Raw genomic sequence first — 21,248 nt, 5'->3', positions numbered from 1 at the left:
AGATCATTAGTTTTTAAGTGTGACTATTGAGTGGGATCATGATCTATTTTCAAATACATGGAAGAATCCAATAACATAGAGGTGATCTTTGTCATACTCTGCACTATTTAAAATGGCTGTTGAATTCCCTTTGCCTGCCTTGAGTATAATTTCTTCATTATTGTGTAAACTTCTTAAAGCCTCTTTCTCTAAAGCAGTGAAATTATTTTTTGGAATGCAACTGTTTAATAAAGCTGAAGCACTAAGCGATCTTGTGGATAATGCCTCTTCCCGAGATGACAGAACACCGGTCATAATGTCTACCTTTGGGATGTGACTTGGAGTGATGGCATATTAAAGTATTTAATACTGAAGTTTCTATATTAGTAAGATTATAGTTTGAAAAATTTAATACAACTTTATTAGAATTCCAAATGGTTCTGTTTTTATGAACATAGGTATTGTATAAATGCTTGAATTTTTTTTTGATGGTATGTGTACAATCTGTCTATTCTTCTCTGCTTAAATGAGGAAATCAAATGAAAACACTAACTTGAAATCCTATCTAATCAGTTCCTCCAAAATGGACACTTCAAAAAAGGCACTAAAGAAACTTTTTCCTGGTGAACCATCCCATGAGAACCCAGAAATTCATTACAAAGGCAAGGTATCCATTGGCAATACATCAAGAAAAAATAGCCAAAATGTTAAAAGCAGTCTATCAGAACAGCCGTCAAATCAATCAACATCTTACGAAGCTTTCTACACATCCCTACAGACAAAGTTCCTTTCTATAAACATCTGTTTGTATACAAGATTGTACATTCTTGTGGAAAGATTATACATAGATCAGACTGATAGAAGTTTCAAAATCCACAACAAATAACATTTAGGCGATGTTGAAAACAAAAGGGAAGAAAAAAGCAGACTTGTAGCACACATCCTCAGAAAATATTGTTATCTGAGACCTCCAGGGAGTCAAAGACTTGAGGGAGGTTATAAATCACCCAAACCAGCCATCATCTTCCCTTAAATTCATTCACATTAGATGCACTCGCTACCCTTAAGGGCAAATTATTCCACTCACTCACTGCTCTCTGGGAGCAAAACCTAGCTCTTAGTCCTTTCTTGACTGTGAAAAAACTTAACTTCCATATAACGAAATATTTCATCAGTTGATATTCTGTAAGACCCATTCAAAAGTTTATATACCTCTGTCATATCACCATCACCCCTCTTTCTCCTGTTAACCAGATTCAGCAATCCACATACTCACAATCTGTCCTCATAATCCAAATCCCATAATCCGAATATAATCTTTGTAACTCTTCTTTGCACCCTTTCCACAGCTTCTTTATCCCCTTGGAACCCGGGAGACCAAATCTGTGCAGAATAATTCATGTGTGGTCTTATCAAAGCCTTATAAACAGGCAAAATGACTTCTTTATCCTTACATGTCACGATTCGCTTCAACATTGCAATTATCCTCTGAGTTGTATTTGCAACTTTTGCTATGTGACCTTTGAACTTTAAATTCCTATCCACCAACATGCCAAGATCCCTTTCCTCTTCAGTTTCTTGTAGTATAACCCTGCTAACGTAATATGCTACTGAAACTCTAATCATGCCAAAGTGCATAACTTTACCCTTACTAGTATTAAACTTACAGCCATTTTCGTTTGCCCAATTTTCCCATCTATTCAAATCATTTTGTTCCTGTCATTAATGTTGTTAATGTATAGATTAAACAATAATGGCCCAAGGACTAAACCATGATGTATACCACTGGTCACCTTAAGTTGGCAGATTCACACCCTCTATATACCACTTTTTGATATGTCTTTCAACCTTCCTCTGATCCAAGTCAAGAGTTTATATTCCAATCCCATATTTTCCACTTTATGCAACAACCTTTCTTGTGGTAGTCTGTCTTTATTATCCTATCAAATGCCTTAGAAAAATCCATTGTATTCATTCCCTTTATCCAACTGTCTGTAACATGTTATAAAATATGAGAGCAAATTGCTAAAACATGACCTTCCTTTAGTAAACCCATGCTGTTCCTTGTAGAGTATAGCATGTTTGTCTATCTATTTCTGTATGCGAGTTCTTACCAACTTCTCTAAAATCTTCACTACCACACCAGAGATACTGATAGGTCGGTAGTTAGACGTATCGGTTTTTGCACCACCCTTGTACATTGGAACTATCATACCTTCCTTCAATTCCTGTGGTATCATTCCTGAGCTGAGAAGCAAGTTATACAAACACGTGAAAGGCATAGCCAATTTGGCTGAACATTCCTTTAGCAAACTGGCTGATGTTCCATCTGTCCCTATATGCAAATTCTTATCCAGATTATGCAGCAGCTCTTTAACCTCATTTTCATGAACCTCTAACTCTTCATCCAATGTAGCAGTAGCACTGTGCACCATGTTACATACATCTAGTTGATATATCTTAGCAAAGTGAGCACTCATTAACTGAACAATCTCATTAGTTTCCGACACTCGAGTGGTACCATCTGCATCCATAAAGTTATTCTTCCACGTTCATTCTTTCTTTTGCTTGCAGCATAACGATAAAATTCTTTTGGATTGCCTTTAGCTTGCATGGCCAATTTCTTTTCATACTCTGATTTAGCTTTCCTCACAATACTCGTTACTTTTCTGACCTGAGCTTTATACCTTTCATAACTCTTCTCACTCTTATTCTCACAATATTCTTTCCACATCTTCTTCTTGTGGATTTCTTGTTTATTAAGGTTACACATCCATTTCACTATTATTAACCTATTTATTCTTTGAACACTAGGGATGCATTCAGATACTGCATTTAAGCACTTTTTCAAAGATTCTTGTGCATTGCTGACTTTTTTTCCATTCATTAACTGATACCATGGGATCAAAGATAGTATTCTCCTAAGTTGATCATAATTTCCAGCTTTGTAGTTCAGCATGTAATCTGTTTTAATCAGAGCATCAATACAATTAGATACTTCCCAAGAAAGCACAGCATGATCACTGTCACCAATTGGTGGTAAAATAGCCATATTCTTGACCGAGATCCCTTCTGATGCTATGAGCAAATCCACACTTTTTGACCTTGTTACTTCTTTCACATGCCTGTTGATAGGTGGAAAAGGGGTGATACAATTGGACATACAAATTACTGAGAGTGTTTTTTTTTTTCTTTTTTATAAGATTAATTCAAAGGAAATTTTTCACAACAGGTGTGTTGGTGGAAAAACTAGGGGCTATCTATGGAAACTTAGTGAGAGTATAGTTAGCAAAGGTTTTTTGCTTGGAGAGTGGTGAATGAGTGGAATAGGTTACCAGAGTCTGTTGTGGGTGCCATGACTGAATGAGTTCCAAGAAAAGTATGATAGATACTGTGCAAATGTTGGATAGTTCATGACATGATGTTTAGACCCTCCCTCAATGAGTAAGGACTCCTTGGCCCCTAATAATAATAATAATAATCAGCTGTATGAAATCATTCTTTGTTTGAAAAGTGAGTGTTTTGATGTCCTTGGGATTCATATTCAGGATATTGCAATGAACCTTTTGTTCAGAAACTCATTTCTACACCTGCTCTTCAGAAATGTATTGAACACAGTCTTGTCATGTTTTGTTTGTGGCTGTTAAGAAAATGTATCTTTTTTGCTTCTCAGTAAGAACCTCCTCCCTCCATTTTTAGATTTGAAATTTAAAGAATTTGCCATTATAGAAATTAAGTTGTAATCGATTATAATACAATGCATCTAAATCATTCCTTTGATTAGCGATAATTTAGGTGTTCAAAAATTTCAAAGTAGCATTTAGGAATTAGTGGATAAGAATACTTGTGTGGTCTGTCTGGGCAGCACAACTTTATAGAGGGTAGGTCCTGCATTGGTAATTTACTCATTTTTTATAAGTGAGAATTGTTGGATATAGAAATTCACTATCTTGAGTTTTGCAAAGGCATTAGACAGGATACTTCACAGAAACTTGTCATAAATTGGAGCAAATAGGAATGGATTTTGAAGCTGATGGCATGGATAAGAGGGTGGATGGTTTGACAGACTTTAGAGAATAGTATATTGGATGCTATAATGCAAGTGCCCAGTGAGGTGTTCTAAGAGTCTGTATTGGGGGGAGGGGCAGGGAAGGCAGTGTAGAGATCTACTGGAGCTTATGTGTAGATTAACAATGTGAGCAAAGGATAATTGATGTCAGTTTGGTATGGCCAAACTGACATCAATTTTTTGGACTGCAGGTAGTTAAATCAGTCAGCATTACTTATAACCTCTCAACTTTGCATCACCAGAAAACAGCTGAAGATTCCTGTCATTCCATATGAAATATTCAATAATAAATAGTTATGTAGAAGAAATTAACATGTCATAAGTTGTAATTTCTTTTTTTGCTTTATTACAGTCTCATTCAGTACTAAAGCAAGAGGCAATTACAAGTCATATTCCCAGGGATTCATTCCAAGAAATTATGGCAGGTAGGAAATAGTTTTTCAGTAATTCAGAAGAAAAACAAAACAATGAGATGATTTTAAAAAGTTTCATTTTGTATTTAATGTAATTCCTCCATTTAAGTAGTATCAGGTTTAAAAGAAACTGTCTTTGTGTAGTAAAAAATTTGTTTCAGGATATCATATATTTTCATATTTATTGGAAGCACTTATTTTGATAAAGCAGACATTTTACTTTTTTTGAATTCAGTAATTAAGTGAACTATTTTTGAAGTATTTCTTGCAAGTGTAGCAAAAGTCTCGTAATATTTTTTTGTTGGTTAGATTTTTATAAATATATCTATTTATAAAATAAAATAGATATATTTATAAATAGATTTATTATTTATAAAATAGAACTTCTCTGAATATGTATGATGAAAGTTAGTATCAGAGATCATCACTCTAATATGATTGGAGGGCTTAAACCCACATAAAGTTATAAATGTATAGTGCATTTGTACCATGGGTATACTAAGGATTAGATAATGTGGGCAACCTGCTATAGCGCTCCTCATGAACCACTTCATGCATACAATAAGTGAGGTGGTCTCACAGTAGGTGATAATGCAAGACATGAAAATTTTTGCAGTGGGATTCAGAATTATTTAGCTGACCAGACAGCAAATATGCACAGAAAATATTTTAAGTACTGTGCATCCATTTATGAAGTATTTCCTTTTTTGAAAAATACATATACTGAAAATACACCTGCCTCATTAAAAAAAAAAAAAAAAAAAAAAAAAAAAAAAAGCAACCCCACCCCTAACACTCATGGCTTTCACTTTGATTAAATCCAATGAAAATCATATTACCAGTTATGTATTAAAATACCATTTGTTATTTCTCGGAGAATTTTGATATTATCAACCACTTTTTACTGCACTTATCAAGACTATTTTATAATGCCTTTAAAATTGGCTGTATCTTCACTCCCTCTTAATGATTTTCTCCCGCTCAAAATTTTGTCGCCACACTTGTTGCCTTCATTTGCTAACTTTGCTGTTGAAATATCCAAAACCATTCTGACCTTTAAGTGCATTCTTTGAAAGTTAATATTCTGAGCTAATTCTCTAATTGCTAAGATCATCTTCCTTAGGCACTTCAACATTTGTAATTCAAATTGGTTTCTCTATTTTGACTTACAGTTAATGCTCTAAGATAAATTAGACTGCAATGCTTAATTGAATAGCATATTTTTTCAAAGTAAAATGAGATTATTAGGATCAGCCCTGTGATAGAGGATCACAGGGCTGAGAGATAGCATGCATCAAACAGGTACATATTGGCAGTATGAATATCTTCCATTTGCTTATACACAGTGACTCGCTTTCTAAGAGAAGTCCTCTCATTTTTGTGACATCTCTAAATAAAAACATCAAAATACATTTTAACTTATGCATTTGGTGTTCTTGATTTTAGAAAGTTCAAATAACTGTAGGCTAGATGCAGTTGCTTTGCAACTCAAGGAATAATGACCTTGTAACAACATGCACTTAGGTAACATGAGAACATAGATACATGCATTATGCATTATACTATGTTAAGCTGTATATACAGTATTTGTATGTATGGGGGTAACAGCTTCAAGAACCAGCAAACTGAAAAGTTTCTTTAGTCAAATTTTGGGGAGGGGGGGGAGAACTAAAATAAAAACTGTTGAACTGTTACAATATGTGTTAGAAAATCCAAAATTTTATGCTCAGATTAGGTATGCTAAAGAGTAGTATGTAAACAAGCATTATATAATTAAATGTTATGGTCTGTAAATTCAGACCTTATTATAACACTTAATTGTATAATGCTTATTTGCTGATATTGGTGATCTGACAAATTGGTTCTTCTACTAAACAGAATATCAGATAATTCTCATTCTCTCAACATCCTCAACCTTCACAGCTCTCCTAAATGTCCTTGAACAAAGATATGAGTTATTTATCCCCCTCATCCCTGCCCCCCAGGTTTCCTTTTTCTGTGGATTGACTTTGCCATAAGTAAGCTGTGTGCCCTCTGGCATTAGAATGGGATGACCTTAATGATTTATACACCTTTTCCATTATTTGGTTACGCTTTTTGCTCTCCTGATCCAAACATCTTCAAATGAATAACTGAATTCTTCTGATATGTGAGGATCTTTGTTCCCACTCCTGACACCTGACTACTGTCCAAACCTTGGTTTTACATCAAGTGTGCCAAAACAGTTCAAAGCTCAGCATATCTCGAATGGCTTAATTCATGTCCCCAACTTTACATTTAGCGTGTGCTATAGCCGACACACAAAATCATCAAAAAATCTTGAATACCTTTTGAAACGGACAAATGCCTCATGGTGGATGTTTTTTCTCTCCTCAGATTTTCCCACTTATGCAGGTGTGACCAGAGTTCTGTTCTTTCACTCACTCTCCTCCTCTAGTATATGAATGACCTGCTTTTCACAGACATCCAATCCTATTCATAGCTTTGCTATGAATGCCAATGATACTGCACTCAATTCCTGCTTTTCATTTGACTTTATACTGCTCAAGTATTAGGATCCTCAAGATTTACCATGACCAGGGGCCTGAACTCTGATCTCCTAGCTATATCTCAATGGGATGACAACCTTGTACACTTCTGGGCTGCCAAAACTCAGTCATGTCTGATCTCTTACAAGAAAGAGCTTGCATCCATCTCCTTTACCTTCAGTAATATTGAGATATCCAAACACAATCAGATTTCCCTTCTCAGACTGACCTACACCTCTGACCTTTCCTGGCACAACATTTCAACTATAGCTTCTGCACAAGCCAAAAAACTTGGTATACATTTTTGTCCTAGATACTACTTCACACTTTCAACAGTTGCTAACTTTGTACAAATCCCAAATGTTATGGGCTACTTTATGGAGTCTTCAGATTCATCAATGGAGGCACTAAACATAATGTTCAAGCACTATCCGACATTTGTGCAGTAGCTATTATGCTTTTCTTTGAACTCATTCACAGTCATGGCAGCCACAACAGACTGTGTCAACCTATTTCACTCATTCACTACTCTCCAAAAAGTAAAAAACCTAGTTCTAACACTATTGCTGACTACACTCTACTCAGTTTTCATGGATGGCCTTAGTTCTCCCACCACCACCACCAGACCTGTTCTGAAAAATTTCCTGTGAATTAATCTTGTAAAAACCTTTCAGTAATTTGTATGTCTCAATCATATTGCTCTTTTCTGCCTGTCAACCACCACAAATCTTCAACCTATTTAAATTATACATTTTTGGTCGTTTTATAATAGAAATACAATTTTATTAATACAGACCAGTATTTTACAATAAAAACATTTATTCAAACCTACCAGTTTCGCCAGCAGACTGTCTGGCTTTTTCAAGGCATTACGGAGATATGAAAGTTAGTAAATGCAAATTAAAAGGAACATAATAAACGTTGTAAACCAAACTAGTATCTATGGTTACACTTTTCGCGTGACAGAGATGACTTATTGTTCTTATTCATTATCACGCATGCGTGTTTGTTGTAGACTTGTAATGTGATTACTGGCTAGCTGTAGTTCAGATTGATTGAGAGAGAGGATCAAGTTTTTCCACGAACTGTTTAGAATTACACCCTGATTTCTGTTGAGGTTTCTGCCGGTTATTAGTACTATTGTGGCTTCCTTAAATACACGATGCCTGTAGTCGTCATCGAGATATGGCATGGAGCTGTTTTGTCAATCTATCGTGTGGTTAGACGTGCAGAAATTATGTGCTAAGCCGGAAGAGATGGTTCTGTTGTGGTTTACATCACCAACATGTTCTTTTTGTCTAATTTCTAAACTTCGTGAAGTTTGTCGATGTAGGCAAGACCACAGGAGCAGGGAATGTAATATACTCCTGGATATTTGTACAATGGAACTTTATCTTTTGGAGATCCTAAAACTTGTCTGATGTTGGTGGTTGGTTTGAAGACCACTCTGATGTTGTGGGCTCTTAGTATTCTTGCTATTTGATAAGAAATTGACTCGATGAAAGGTATCACTACAGTAGAAATGTGCTGACGGTGGGATTCTTCTTGTCTGGGGTTGTCATTGTATAGATATTTTTTGATGATGTTTTGAGGATATCCATTTTGTGATAATGTGTTGGTTGTTAGTGAGAGTTCATTCTGTGTATCCTCCTCTTCTGATATAAACTTTTTGGCTCTATGTTTCAACATGTGGATAATACTCAGTTTGTGTGACTTGTGATGGTTTGAAGAATAGTGAAGATATCTTCCAGTATCTGTGGGCTTTCTGTAAATGGATAATTTGACACTGTTAGGTTGTTTTTTTATCAAGATATCTAAAAAATGCAGTTGGTTGTTGTTTTCTACTTCCAGAGTGAATTTTATCTTGCTATGTATTGAGTTGATTTTATCCACAAACGATTTTAGGTTGTCTAAGCTGTCTTGCCATATGATGAATATATCATCCACATATCTCCACCATGTAGATGGTCTCGGAGAGATTGCAGAGAGAATAAATGTTTTTATTGTAAAATCTGGTCTGTATTAATAAAATTGTATTTCTAAATCTTCAACCTGTTCTTGTAAGGTTCATTCCATAGGCCTGCTACCATATTAGTCACTCACCTCTGGATCCTCTCCCTTCCTCATTGCCAAGAAACTCTGGTCCTCAGATCTGCATGCAGTAGTTAAGATGGAGTCTCATCAAGGCTTGATAAAGAGAAATAATCACCTGCTTGTCTCTGCTCATCAAAGTATTCTTCAGTAACCAAGTAATTTGATGAGCTGTGTTAGCCACTTTTGCTATGCACCCTCTAAACTTTAATTCCCTATCAACTAACACTCCCAGATCTCTCATCAGTTTCCTGGAGTTACCACACTGATGGAACTGTACTCCAGGAAACTTCATCAGTTTCCTGGAGTACAGTTCCATCAGTGTGGCTAATGCAATGGAATATTGCTCCTATATTTGAGACCAAAATCCTGTCTGATTGCTCGATTTTATCCAGAAGAGATCATTCTGGCTAATATATATATATATATATATATATATATCTCACATATCCACTTCAATTCTGCTCTCACAGACCTTCAGTTTCTGTGTTATGCCTCTTCTACAGATACTTTCATAGACAGTGCTCTGCTGAATTGGCCACTGTCATTCTGTCACTTTCCTCCAAAATCATTAAGAATAAAAGCCACTGCTGACAAATACCCTTTACAGTCCATATTGAAACTCACTGAACTAACTTCACTGCCTCCTCTTTCATTCCATCTATTTCTTCTTTGGAACAGTCTCTTCTACTCTGCCTTTTTCAAAGAATATAACCTTCAGTTGTTCAAACAAAATGTGAACAGAGGCCTTTCTTCTTGCCAACACTTGGCACTAATATGTTTAGGTCTTGTGTCCCTTCTTGTGTGGATTAAATAAAAACAAAAAAAGAAAATGTAGAAAGCTTGCTCCCTATTTAAATGGCATTCAAATCTCTGTTTCATGATCAAAGTTATTGGATATAACTTCTGCCTCTCCATTTTTTCATCTCTCTCTCTCTCTCTTTCACACACACACACCCATCCACCCTTATGGTACCATGCTAATATCATTCAGATAATACTTACCTTTTTTGGTATCAGTCTTTTCCATTCTTATATGGATAACCAAGAAAAATCATATGAAAGAGTGTTCAGCTGAATTGGCTATCCTTTTGACCAGACTGTTTAATATGAGTCTCAGAACAGGGAAGATTATGCAGGAATGGAATGAATGTATAGTAATTTCATTGCACAAGGGTGGTGCAAAGACTGATGTATCCAACTATCAACCAATTAGTATCTCAGGAGTTGTGGTGAAGATTTCGGAAAAATTGGTTAGGGCTCACATTCAGAAATGGGTTGACAGTGAAACTCCACTTTGCAATGAGCAACATTGGTTTACTAAGGAAAGGTCATGTTTTATCAACTTGCTCACGCTCTTCACCATGATACTTTTGGATTTTGCTAAGGCTTTTGACAGAATACAGCATGGTAGACTGTTGCATAAATTGGGGAAGATGGGTTTGAATTATAGAATATTAGAATGGATAAGAGGAGGGCTACTGACAGGTATCAAAAAGTGGTATATGGAGGATATGAATCTGTAAGATTTAAGTTAATCAGTGGGGTACCACAAGGATCAATCTTTACATTAATGATATTGGGAAAGATTTGATGAGCGTCACATAGCTATTTGTTGATGGTGCGAAGATAGGTAGGATAATCAGGAATGCTGCTGATATGCAGCACTTACAGAATGATTTGAATAGGCTGGAATTGTGGGCATTGGAAAATGGATGTCAGTAAATGTAAAGTCATTCACTTTGGTGGGATTATGCTAGAAGAAACTGAGGCTAGAGATCTTGGAGTGTTAGTAGATAAGAAGTTGAAGTTTAGGGCAATATAGCAAAGATTGCAAACAACTTAAAAGATAATTGCAATGTTGAAACGAATGTTCACATGTAAAGAAAAGGATGTTATTTTGCCTCTTTGCAAGGCCTTGATAAGACTTCACTTGGACTATTGTGCGCAGGTCTGGTCTCCTGGTTTCCGTTGTGATTCTGATATATTGGAGAGAGTGGAAAGGAGAGTGTTAAAAATTATATCAGGATTATGGAATACTAATTATGAAGACAGATTGAGAATTTGTAGACTGCAGACACTAGCGAACAAGAGAAAGATGGGTGATATGATTGAGACTTACAAACTTCTGAAAGGGCCATACAGGATTTCAACTGATGGAATTTTTCAATTTATGGAGGGTGGAGAAAGGACAAGAGGGGATCCTTGGAAGCTGAGAATGAATGCCTCTAAGAAGGGGTGAGGGCTAGATTTTTCTCTCATAGGGTGGTGCGTGATTGGAATGGATTGCCATTGGATGTTGAGTGCAAACAGTGTGAATGAGTTCAAGAATAAGTATGATAGCTGGTATGGTAGTATGTGGCTTCCCTTGATATGACCACATTGCCATCAATTGGTGAGAGTGATCATATGGTCTTGACCTGGGAAGTGGCTAAATGTGTGGATTCAGTTAAGACAGTATATGTGGAATTAAGAGATTGCTTGGATCAGTGCTGTGGCATGTAAAACTGCAAGGGCTGGCTGTTGATTGTGCATGGGAAATGGTAAAGGAGTGTTTGAGGGAGGTAATGGCTGATTGCATACCTAGTCAGGAGAGTAAATCAAGTGGGAGTTAAATGGATGAATAACACCAAGCTGGAACTGCAAAACAAAAAATTGTGGATGGAATTTATGGAGAAAGATGACTTGCAGCCACATGAATAGTGCAAGGCACAGGCCAGTAGGGTAACTAGTATGGTAAGAAAGGCAAAAGCAGATTATGGAAGGAAGTTAGCAAAGTAAGCTAAAGAGAATCCCAAACAGTTGTTTCGATATGCTGTAAGTAAAAGAAAAAATGTATGCAGCAGAATGATTTTAATTAATACCAATGGTAGGAAGGTAACTGAATCAGTTGAAATAGTAGAATTACTAAGTGAACACTTCACAAGAGTATATCATTCAGGCAGTGATATTGCAGGAATGAGGAAAACAATGGCTTGTACAGGAATTGAAGTGAATGAAATGGAGGTGAATAGCATATTACAGAACCTTAATGTATTCACATTAAGGTTCTGTAATATGTTCTGTAGCATATTACAGAACCTTAATGTGAATACATCTGTTGGATTGGATGATATACCAGCTCAAGTCTTATGTGAAGTGGCAAAAGTATTGTCAGTGTCCTTAACCATATTGTTTAATCTAAGTCCCAGCTCTGGGTTAGTCCGAAGGGGATGGAAAGAGGAGAAAATAGTTATATAGCATGAAGGAGGCCCCAAGACTGCTGTTGCAAATTACTGACCAATCATCATATCAGGAGTTATTGTCAAAGTATTGGAGAAGTTGGTCAAGGGCAAAATACTGGAATGGATGGATGAAATGGGATACTGTATGTGGGGGGGGGGCATGGTTTTTGTGAAGGATAGATCATGTCTCAGTAACTTGTTCATGTTTTATAATACGATGATTGGCTGAATTAGATAAGGGTAATGGGTTTACAGTGATACTGCTGGACTTTGCAAAGGCCTTTGACAGGATACCACATGGAATTCTAATCAGTAAAATGCAGCACATGGGGATGAATATAGGGTTGGTGAGATATCATAGAGTAGTTTATTCAGGAATAGTCCAGAAGAAAGCCTGTGACTAGTGGTGTGTCTGCAGGGTTCTGTTCTTGGACCACTGCTATTTAATTTGTTCATTAATGATATAGGAAAGGATCTGAGAGGAACTGTTCAGTTATTTGCTGATGATGTAAGTTGGGTAGAGCAATAGTGAATACACATGTCAAAATTTTGTAGGATGATTTGGATAGATTGGCAGACTGCTAAGGAGAACAGATGTCAATTTAATGTGGCAAAGTCTAAGGTTATGCATTTTGGGTGAAAAGATTATCAGCAGTATACCACATTGGTGCAGGAAATTGATGAAGCCAGAGACTTGGGAGTGTAAGTGGATAGGTAGTTAAAGTTTATGGGGCACAAAGCAAAAGGGGATGAAGCAGCTCATCAGATCAATTGGTTACTGAAGAATACTTTGACGAGCAGAGACAAGCAAGTGATTGTTCCTCTTTATCGAACCTTGATAAGATCCCATATTGACTACTGTGTGCAGATCTTGGTGCCAGGGTTTCTTGGTGAGGGAGAAGGTAGATAGAATTCAGAGGCGAGTGACCAAGATGGTAGCTGGTCTATGGAATGAATCTTACGAGAGCAGGGTGAAGATTTGTGAGTTATAGAAACTGATTAATAGGTGGAAAGGGAGTGATATGATTGAGACATTCAAATTACTGAGGGATTTTTTACAAGAATAATTCAGAGGAAATTTTTCATAACAGGTGTGGTGGTGGGAGAACCAGGGTCCATCCATGGAAACTGAGCAAGAGTAGTTAGCAATGGTGTCAGAACTAGGATTTTTACTTTTTGGAGAGTGGTGAATGAGTGGAATAAGTTGCCAGAGTCTGTTGTGGGTGCCATGACTGTGAATGACTTCAAAGCAAAGTATGATAGATACTGTGCAAATGCTGAATAGTTTGACATGATGTTTAGGGCCCCCTCCCTTGATGAGTGTAAGGACTCCTTGGAGTTTCCCGTAATAATAACTCTTGTCCACGATCACATCTTATTGGTTCTATATGTTGGGATTGATATATTTATAAACCACTGATCATATAGTGCTCAAATTCTCAAGATCATTTTGTTAACTCATCTGTCCATACAATATCTTCATGACAAAAAAAAAAAAAAAAAAGACCCTAAACATCGAAGTTAGTGGACTGATATTGAAAATTTTTTCACTTGGTTATTCTATTGACTATGCTACCTGTATATAGAGGCTAATGACTTCGTATCAAGTGGCTTAGTATCCCATAGTGCAATGCACATATTCTTAACGACGTGTATAATACTATGCATTATGGGACGGGCCATATAATGCATAGCTTTATATATATGCTCTTAAGGATATGTGCAACGCATTATGGGATTCTAAGGCAATCGTGAAATCATTAGCCTCTATATACAGGTGGCCCAGTCGTGAAGTGACTTTCATGCTCAAACTTCGTTTGTTGACATTTGGATATTGGATAAAACCAAGAATATAATTTCTTGGTATCTTTAATTTATAGTGGACTGATGATTTCTCTGTATAAGATATCACTAACAGGAAAGTGAAGTTTTGTTTTCACCTGTGACTCATTAGGTGCTAAGAACTTGAAAGAAATTCCTTTTGGAAATGTCATCTAGTTTTCTCATCATTAACAGAACCCGCTTACTTCAATTTTTTTTTTTCCCTAGTAGTGCAGGTTAATATCTCAGGTACTCGGATATTATCCTGCCTAATTTGAAAGCTGGAAAGTATTTTAACTGAAACTACCAAGGACTGCTGCATGTTCTGTTTGCAAATCTATTTGTTGACAAGTCATTTGAAACAAATATAATGGTATTTTTTTTTTTTAGGTTGCAACTTGTTTTTTTCTCTAAAGGGTTCCACATAATTTCTGTTAATTTAAATCATATCTCAATTTGAATAATAAGTGTTAATTTTTTATGACATGAATCACCACAATGAATTTTGAGGCACATTTCATGGCATTTGCTTTTAGATTGTATATTCTTATCCATTCGAATTTTTATTTGAAGTGATTCATATTAGCTTTGTAAAACTCAGACATTCTTGAAATGCCATTAAGTGCCTTCTTATACTTATTTCCTTTAAGTAGCTGAATTCACAACAAAATATTTGAATGCAGTCTTCTAGAATATATGAGGGTGGTCTGAAAAATTCTTGGCCTCAACCATAGATGGCAACACTATTGGCAAGATTATTATTATTATTTTTTTCTAAGTTGGTACATCTGTCATAAGCATCCATGTGAAATTGCAACTCATTCTACCAAGTAGTTTGTTTTATACAGCTGTCTGAAGCAAAAGTGTTGTTTGTATCTCTTGAAATAGATAAAATTGAGTATCGTGTGGTTATAAAATTCTTTGTAAAAGAAGGTTTAACAGCAAAAGAAATTTAAAGTTCATAAAAGTTTATGGGCACTCTTCTCCTTTGTTTTTGACTTAAGAAATGGGCTGCCCAGTTTAAAGTACCCAGTTTGCGTTACCGGCCTTGAAGATGATCCACGTGAAGGACATCCAAAAGTGTAACAACACCAAAGATCATTGATCAAGTGCATGATATGGTATTGGATGACTGGCGAGTCAAAGTGTGTGAAATTGCTGAGACTATAGGTATTTCAAAAGAATGTGTAGGATATATTTTGCATGAAGAATTGCATATGAGAAAGCTTTGTGCAAGATGGGTGCCGTGCTTGCTCACAGCAGATCAAAAATACACTCTCATGAAAATCTCTGAACAGTGCTTGGAGCATTTTAACAAGAATAAAACTGATTTTGTGCATCGATTACACACCAGAATCCAAACAGCAGTCAAAACAGTGGACAGAAGCCGGTTGTTCAGTGCCAAAGAAGACCAAAGTCTGTTCCATCAGCAGGAAAGGTCATGGCATCGGTGTTTTGGGATGCTGAAGGCATTTTGTTTATTAATTACCTTGAAAAGGGTAAAACAATAACCAGGGAATATTATTCTAATCTTTTAACCAGACTAGACGAAAAAACTCGTGAACAAAGACCCAGTTTGCAGAAGGAAAAAATCATCTTTCATCAGGACAATGCACCTGCCCACAAAAGTGTTTTGGCAGCAGGAGAATTAAGGGATCTGCACTATGAATTGTTGGAAAACATCCACCCTATTCCCCAGATTTGGCTCCCTCTTGCTTCTATCTCTACTCTAAACTAAAACTCTTCCTCGTGGTCAGCGTTTTTCTTTGAATCAAGAGGTGATTTGCTGCTGTAGATTGGGTATTTTGCAGATCTTACTGAGAACCACTACAAGGACGGGATAATGGCATTGGAGCATCGCTGGAATAATATGTATTAGTCTTAAGGAAGATTATGTTGAAAAATAAAAATAAGTTTGAAATTATAAATTCTTTTCATTGCTAGGCTGAGAACTTTTCAGACCATCCTCTTCCTCGTACCTTTATAAGATCTGGAGTTTCTATTTTCAGTCAACAGCTACCAAAAAGATTTTCTGTTTGAAAGTTAACTAAACAATATACTATTAGTCATGGTTTTCTGTATTAGAGATACTAGATCAATTCTGATCTAGTATCTTCATGTGAGCAAACAACTTGCTTTCACTGATTTAACTTGCCAGCTCTGACATGGTTAGATGTCAGCAAAAACATGGTTGCAAAGCAAACCATTTGAAATTGAAATAACATGGATAGGAAGCTTGAGATGGTTGATATATTTCATCCATTGATTGGAAAGGTGGTGATTAAACCCTGCCAAACTGCCCTTCATAAATGTAGTAGTAGTGCAGATTGTTGGAGAATAACAAATCTTATTTACAGGTGAAAGTTATATTTAAGACGTATAAAAACTACACAGAATGTTACTAATGTTCTCTTTGGAGGTTGCAATTTACACTGAAGCAGAAACAAGAATCAATGATGCATGTTTGAACTCTCAGTTTGAAATGTGTTTCTCTTAATGATATTTTGATTAATGGTTTATTTTAATTTCTGTTAATTTATTTCCCCCTCCTCACTCAGTTGCATCTGTCATTTAAGTGAAACATTTCTCTCATTAGCACAGTTTTGTCTGCAATCATAACTTCAGTTAAGGATAATAAAAAAAAAAATTAGGTAAAAACAATGAAAAACATTAATATTAAATAATTATATTATACTTTTTTTATAATATAATTATATTAGCACTTTTTTTTTAATAGGAGGTGGAGAAGAGGTAAATTTAGATGATGATGATGACGTCCCACCACCAACTCCACAGTCAAAATTGGAGTTTTGCACACCAGAAGAGGAATTTAATAAAGATATTTCAACTATACCTACTTCTATGTCCATGTCTTCTCCAGAAGCTTCATGTCCTGCAGAAATTATTCCATCCCAGCCACCTAAACCTGCAGCTCGAAAAATGAAAAGTACAGAAGTAAGTGGTAGAGAAATGATTATGAAAATTAATAAATGAAAAGAAATAGTAGATAATTTTTGTTACTTGTTGTTTAAGAAAAATCTTAAGATTTAGCATATCTATGTTATGTAACAGTTTACCTTAGTTATTAAAAAAAAAAAATTGTTTCTCTAAAAATAAGCATGTCATGGGACTTAGTTTATAACCGTAATGTAGATTAGCATATGTGTTTGACTCTTTGAGCAGTAAAGCATTATGCATACTTCATCATCATGCTTCTATCCCAAAAACAGTACCAATGTGTATATAAGTTCAGATTTTAATGTAATAAAACCATAAATTTGTATTAGCTTTTGAGTTTTTGCAAGAAGTTACTGTAATCTCTTAGCAATCTTCTGAGTTTTTTTTAAAAAAAAAATTTTTTTTTTACATATTTATACTTAATAGAAGATTTGATTATATATTTTTAACTCACTGCTCAAAGGATTAAGTATTTGTTCAGCCCACTATGAACTTAATGTAGAAATTAGAAATACGCTGCCTTGTTTTTCATCTGCTAATGATGGTTTGTGAGTACTTTATAGGAGTTAGCAAATTTTCTCAACTTCAAATTGTAGTAATTGACAAAAATGAACACAGCATGAATCATGTGAAGGATTTTTCAATTTATTTTATTTTCTAGGATTACCTCCTTCCTTTTTGATAATATTAATACCTCCAAACAAAATTAGATTTTTCTTTTGATAAATTACACTTCTAGCATTTTCCTGCCACAAACATGTTGCAACCATAACCTCTTCAGTCTCATAAATTAGGAATTTATCCATCCTTAAGAGTATTCTTACATTTGGATTGTGTATTAGAAACTTCTTAATGCTTGGTGCTATTTTGAAGAGGGCATTTCTGGTTCTCTCTCTCACACTCACTCACTCATTCTAATCACTTTCTATGAGAAAGTGATTAGAATTTCTCATAATTTCTCAATTTTGCTGTAAGATGAGAAATTGCTGAGCAACATCCATATGCTATCCAGCTTCAAAACTACTGGACCAAATTCTTTTTATTCCATCTTCCTTGATTCTTTGGAATATCCTGCTCATGCTGTCTCATTAAAAAAAAAAAAATAAATAAATAAATAAAAATAAAAAAAAACAGATGTTAAAGAAACGCATTAACAGATCTTTACTTTCTTTCTCTTGGTAAAGGTAGATTCCTACATTGTTCACATATGACACTGATGTTTGTAGGTTTTGCAATCTTATTTGTGTGCCTGATATAAAAGTGTTCTTGTTATTAATATGTAACATCACTTTTTAATTAAAATTGGCATCAACATGAGAATAAAATAGATAGAGAATATAGATTCTTTGGTATCAACTCACCTCTGTCATGCTACATCCACTCTTCCTTACTGTATACCAAAAAAAACAAAACAAAACCATCTTTTTATCGGTATTATTTCTGGGAAAATTCCCATTTTACTCCTCTTTAAAAATTACTATTTTTAGGCTATTTCACCTGCTTTCGTTTAGAAGGGGCACTCCTGAATGAAAGCAGGCAAAATAGCCGTAAAAATAACATCTTTTTATATAATTCCCACCATGAAAGGTTGTATGCCTATAGTACATTAGTCCTGTTAGTACATTATGGGATTTTATTTTTTATGTAGTTCAAAAATCCAACTGTAGAGAACTTTGAACTTTTTCCAGCCATTTCAAACCTCCAGTAAGCAGGGCAGTGATCTCACACCTATAGACCATTTATCCATGTTTATAGCAGGATTTCAATCTGACCTAAACATCCTTTCAAAAAAAACCAGGCTAGGCATCTATGGTATTTACAAATTATGGCTTTCTGTAATTTGTAATGTGTGTTGAGTGAGAGACATGGTCTCTTTCTGAACCAGATGAGTTTTATCTAGATTAGATAAATGCATTAGACTTTGAATGTTATTTTGCATGCAATAAATTGTTCCTTCATTCAGTTTTTAGTAGTTTTTTATGTTATAAATTTATTTTAATTTTTATTTTTTTAATAATCTGTAGTTCAGGTGGTAGCACTGATATCCTTTTTGTTTGGAAATATTGAAATTTTGGTCTTTTCAAATGAAAAGAATTTCAAATATGTAAACGATCACCAAAATTGTGATAGTTTACATATTTCATTATAGAAGTAGTTCCCCTTTGCTAAATTATGCATAAAGAAGGATTAGTTTAGAGCAGAGTTTCTCAAACTGTTCTGCGGAATACAGTGTTCTGCGGAAGGTGAATAGGTGTTCGGCGAGAAGTTCTGGAATTTGTCATTTTAGTTTTCTAAGCATTTTCATGAATAAATATTTTATAGTAGAAATATTCTGAAGAGAATAATATTCGTGAATATATCAAAGCTCAGACCCAGAACGCCTAAATAACATCTGTGTATCATTAATTTTCACACATCGAAACCTTTCAACATTTGGGAAAGGGAATACTGCTGTTTATGACGGGTCATAAAAATTGCCTGCAAGCAGATTATAACAATGGACACCGTATCCTCTGTTCTCAAAACTGAACGAAATAACATCTGTGTGGCAAATGTCAGTGACCAAGTGGCTAAAAACATGGAAATATTCATGAATTATCGTTAATTTTCACACATCGAAATCTTTCAACAATCGGGAAAGAGAATACCGCTGTTTATGACCGATCATAAAAATTAACTGCAAGCCTATTACAACAATGGCAGCGTGTTCTCAAAACTGAATGAAATTACATCTGTGTTGCAAATGTCAGTGACCAATCAGCAAGGAAGTATAAAGAAAATTTTTCACTGAAATTGAAGATCGAGGTAGTCTGTATCCTGTTCTCAAATCTATTAATACTGAATACTTTCTTCGCAAGTTCGTATTGCAGTGTGTAAGTGCAAGTGTAAGTGCTTGTTCTGAAACCGGAGTGCCATGATTTTTTTAAAAGTAATAGAAATACAGATTTAAATTCTAATATGAATAAGAGACAAGGCACTTTGTTTAATTTTGGTATTAAGAAATCTCTTATTGAAGGTATTTGTAACGGAACAGATAGTGAGTCATCCACCTCAAGCCTACAAAGATCTCCAGGATGTACAAAAGGAGGGAAAACTACCAGCACACAGGAGAAAAAGTCTGCATTCACTCGTAAGTACTTATAATATAAATTTTGGGTGATCAGAATAGAATGTCAATGAAAATCAGCACAAATTAATTTAATGATGGTTTAATTGATGTTTAATTAATAATTAATTATTAATTATTAATTAATAATAAAAATCAGCTAAATTACCAATTAATTGTTAATTAGTACATTACAAAATAACCAAGGTGTTCCGTGAAAATTTCAGGATTTGTGAAGTGTTCTGTCGTAGAAAAAGTTTGAGAAACCTTGGTTTAGAGTAAATAGTTTAAATAAAGTTTTCTTTTCCTTTCTAATGTTATGAAACCTTAGAAAACAATAGAGGCAATGACTATGAAGAAATAGAATTTGGGTTAAATTGATGATGATGATGACCTAGTGAGATGAGTTGGTTGATTAGATAGATGACAAGAAGTAGTGTTTGCTGTGTGTGTGTGGGGGGGGCTAGGTGGTTGCTCCTTACATGTTGTTTGAAGTAAGATACTATAGGCATTGATGTTAGAACCCATGTTGCTTAATATGTTCATAAATGGTTGCAGTTCAAATATTAAAAGTAAAATGTCTTTCTCAGACAGTGATGTATAGTTCGGTTCATTGATCAGTTTGTTTGGATGATGTAAGTTCTTTACAGGACAATCTTAAGAGTTGGACAAGGAAGTGGAGTTTAAAATTTAATGTAAACATATTCAAACATCCATTTTTTAAGAAGATAATGTTAGATGGAAATGGAATGGATAGGCTTTAGAAACACAGTTAATGGAATACAAGGAATTGGATAACAAGGAATAAAACACTTGATCTCTTTGATTAAGTGTTTTATGTATAACTTAGCTCTCAGATCCATAAGTTAAAATTGGTTTGAACACTGGCTAATATACAGTTAATTTAGTGTTTTGACTAATTCCCTTCTTATTCCATATAAATTTATTCAGCTGACTTTCTCTCATACTAGCTTTCTCAATACTCTTTATTTTCATATTTAATTTGCCATTTTCACTAAAAATTGTGCCTAAATAGGTGAAATGTTTTCTTGTTCTATA

The 21,248-nt window shown here is 35.0% G+C and overlaps 1 protein-coding gene across 1 annotated transcript in view; it reads left to right on the top strand.

The window, feature by feature from the left end:
• Snx1 (sorting nexin 1) overlaps positions 1–21,248 on the top strand; it is a 171,643-nt gene that overhangs the window by 14,081 nt on the left and 136,314 nt on the right. The window contains exons 2-3 of the mRNA XM_090393610.1: positions 4,401–4,473; positions 16,863–17,080. Coding sequence (XP_090249736.1) covers positions 4,401–4,473; positions 16,863–17,080 — 291 coding nt within the window. The remainder of the gene's footprint in view (positions 1–4,400; positions 4,474–16,862; positions 17,081–21,248) is intronic.

This window comes from Typopeltis vanoorti, chromosome 6 (assembly GCF_054136105.1).
Source record: "Typopeltis vanoorti isolate ZY-2024b chromosome 6, IOZ_Tvanoo_1.0, whole genome shotgun sequence".
NCBI lineage: Eukaryota > Metazoa > Arthropoda > Arachnida > Uropygi > Thelyphonidae > Typopeltis > Typopeltis vanoorti.
This window is presented reverse-complemented; position numbering and strand designations above follow the sequence as displayed.